The sequence below is a fragment of the Penaeus chinensis genome, chromosome 25 (assembly GCF_019202785.1).
Source record: "Penaeus chinensis breed Huanghai No. 1 chromosome 25, ASM1920278v2, whole genome shotgun sequence".
Taxonomy (NCBI): Eukaryota; Metazoa; Arthropoda; class Malacostraca; order Decapoda; family Penaeidae; genus Penaeus; species Penaeus chinensis.
Window position 1 is genome coordinate 15,228,242 of NC_061843.1, and position 2,933 is coordinate 15,231,174.

At 32.3% G+C, this 2,933-nt stretch overlaps 1 protein-coding gene across 1 annotated transcript in view; it reads left to right on the forward strand.

Moving 5' to 3' along the window:
* Positions 1–498: 498 nt before the first annotated feature.
* The window catches only part of LOC125038632 (probable glutamate receptor), an 11,129-nt gene continuing 8,694 nt past the window's right edge, over positions 499–2,933 (forward strand). The window contains exon 1 of the mRNA XM_047632171.1: positions 499–670. Coding sequence (XP_047488127.1) covers positions 499–670 — 172 coding nt within the window. The remainder of the gene's footprint in view (positions 671–2,933) is intronic.

Sequence of the window (2,933 nt, forward strand, 5' to 3'; positions counted from 1 at the left end):
TGTATATATGTATGTATATATATGCACATATATGTATACATATATATTCATATATATATATACACACACATACATACATATGCGTGTATATAAATACATACATATACTTATATATACATAAATACACAAATATATACATATATATATACATATATATATATTATATATATACACATACATATTCTTATATATACATAAATACATACATCTATATACATATGTGTTATATAATATTATATTATATTATATTATATTATATTATATTATATTATATTATATTATATTATATTATATATACACACACACACATATATATAAACACACACACACACACCCATGCATGCATATGTGCGTATATATATACATATAAGTATATATAAACATATATATATATGTATATATATATATATTTTTGTTTTTTCTCCCTTCCTCCCCCCTCTCTTTTTCTCTCTTTACAGTTATAGAATAATAATCAAATTGCCGTCCAACGAGGACTACATGTGGAGCGTCTACACAAAGCAGTTCGAGCCCGGAGCGTGGGTCGTGCTGGTGTTCCTCATTCTGAGCCTTGTGCTGAGTTTGTTCGTCGTGTCTTGGTGGTCGATTCATGAAGTCAAGCTTTCGATCAGTGATTCTGCCTTGGCTGTTGTTGGTGCTCTCCTTTCCCAAGGTGAATTACTGGGCTGCTTGATTCTTGGCGTGACGTGACTTCCGACTTGGTCCGTGTGAATGCGTTTTAAAGGAAATCTGAAGGGGTAAAATGAGATAGATTATCTGAAATTAAATTTCCATTGCAATAGAAACAGATATAAATAATATATGGAAATTGACCAAATTGTTATAATATTGAAACACCGCTTTGAATTATATATCTTTAACATATAGTTTTACTTTTGAAAATGTAGCTAATAAGCAGATTTTAAGATCATGCAAAACAAAGCCATTTTATGTATTTCAGTGGAAAGCTACATATATATATATATCTACAAATACAATTGTTATTATTGTCATTATTATTGTTATATGATTCTTCCTGTTGTTGTTATCATTATCATTGTCATTATCATTAATGCCATTATTATCATTGCAACTATTATCATTACTACTACTACTACTACTACTACTAATTATTATTATTATTATTATTATTATTATTATTATTATTATTATTATTATTATTATTATTATTATTATTATTATCGTTATCATTATCATTATCATTATCATTATCATTATTATTATCATTATTATTATTATTATTTTTGCTATTATTATTATTATTATTATTATCATTATCATTATCATTATCATTATCATTATCATTATCATTATCATTATCATTATCATTATCATTATCATTATCATTATCATTGTTATTGTTATTGTTATTGTTATTGTTGCAGTTGTTGTTGTTGTTTTTGTAATTGTTTTTTAATTATTATCATTATTAAAGTTATTATTATCAATATAATTTTTTAATTACTTTTATCATTATAGTAACGAAAATAATAATGATAATAATAAAGATAATAATAATAATAATAACATTAATGATAATCAATATTATTACAATTATCGTTATCATTATTACTTTTATTATTATTATTATTATTATTATTATTATTATTATTATTATTATTGTTTTATTACTATTATCACTATTATTATCATTACCATTATCATTATCATTATCATTATCATTATCATTATTATTATTATTATTATTATTATTATCATCATCATTATAGTTATTATTATTATTACTATTATTATTATCATTATCATTATTATTATCATTATTATTATCATTTTCATTATCATCATCCTTTATATCATTCATAGTTATTGTTATTATTATTATTATTATTATTATTATTATTATTATTATTATTATTATTGAGGATTTCGGCTTCAGGTATCAGCATTTTGACCCGCATAGTTGGACTTGGTACTGCGGTGCGGGTAGTGTGGCCAATGAGATCGACCACATCCTTGTTAGCACTCGATGGAGAATCCTCCAGAACTGCAGGGTGTATCGGGGTGCCGAGTTCTGTGGAACTGATCATAGATTAGTTGTGGCTACTCTCCGGGTCCACTGTAGAACCCCCCGTCGCTCCAATGAACACCTTAGGGTACTTCATGTGGACAGATTGAGGTAGGATGAGTGTGCCCAGGGGTTTGCCGAGGCTATCTCTGGTCGTTTCACAGCACTTGAGGGCCTGATAGACCCTGTTCTTCTGTGGGACACCTTCAAGTGTGAAACGCTTGATGCAGCCCAAGAATCAGTTGATGAACGCCCAAGAGCAAGACAGAATTCCATCCCCAAGCCCCCCTCGCAGACGACTGCAGTCCGGTCAGCAAGTAGCCAGATAATATCTGATCATGATGGGGTGCGGGTGCATTGGGCTGAATATTTTGAGAATTTGTATCAGGTTGATCCATCAACAGTTAACTTGGACTGAAGTCAGGGGGGCAATCTTCAAGCTGAAGAGTGGTAAAGCAGCAGGTGTTTGCAGCATCCCAGCTGAACTGTTAAAGGCTGGTGGAGAACCTATAGCAAAGGGCTTGCATGCTGTCCTGTCTGCAATCTGGCAGACTGGTACCATTCCCCCTGACCTGCTGAGGGGAGTGGTCATCCCTCTTTGGAAGGGGAAAGGGGATCGGTGGGACTGCAGCAATCACCGAGGCATTACACTACTCAGTATACCAGGCAAGGTACTCGCGCACATCCTACTGAGACGTATCAGAGACCACCTGCTGAGGCACCAGAGGCCGGAGCAATCTGGATTCAGTCCTGGTAAGTCCACAATAGACTGTATCCTGGTGCTTCGAGTCATTGTAGAGCGCCGTCGTGAGTTTGGACGTGGGCTGCTTGCAGCTTACATCGACCTCAGTAAGGCGATTGATACCGTGCATCACGAATCCCTCTGGGA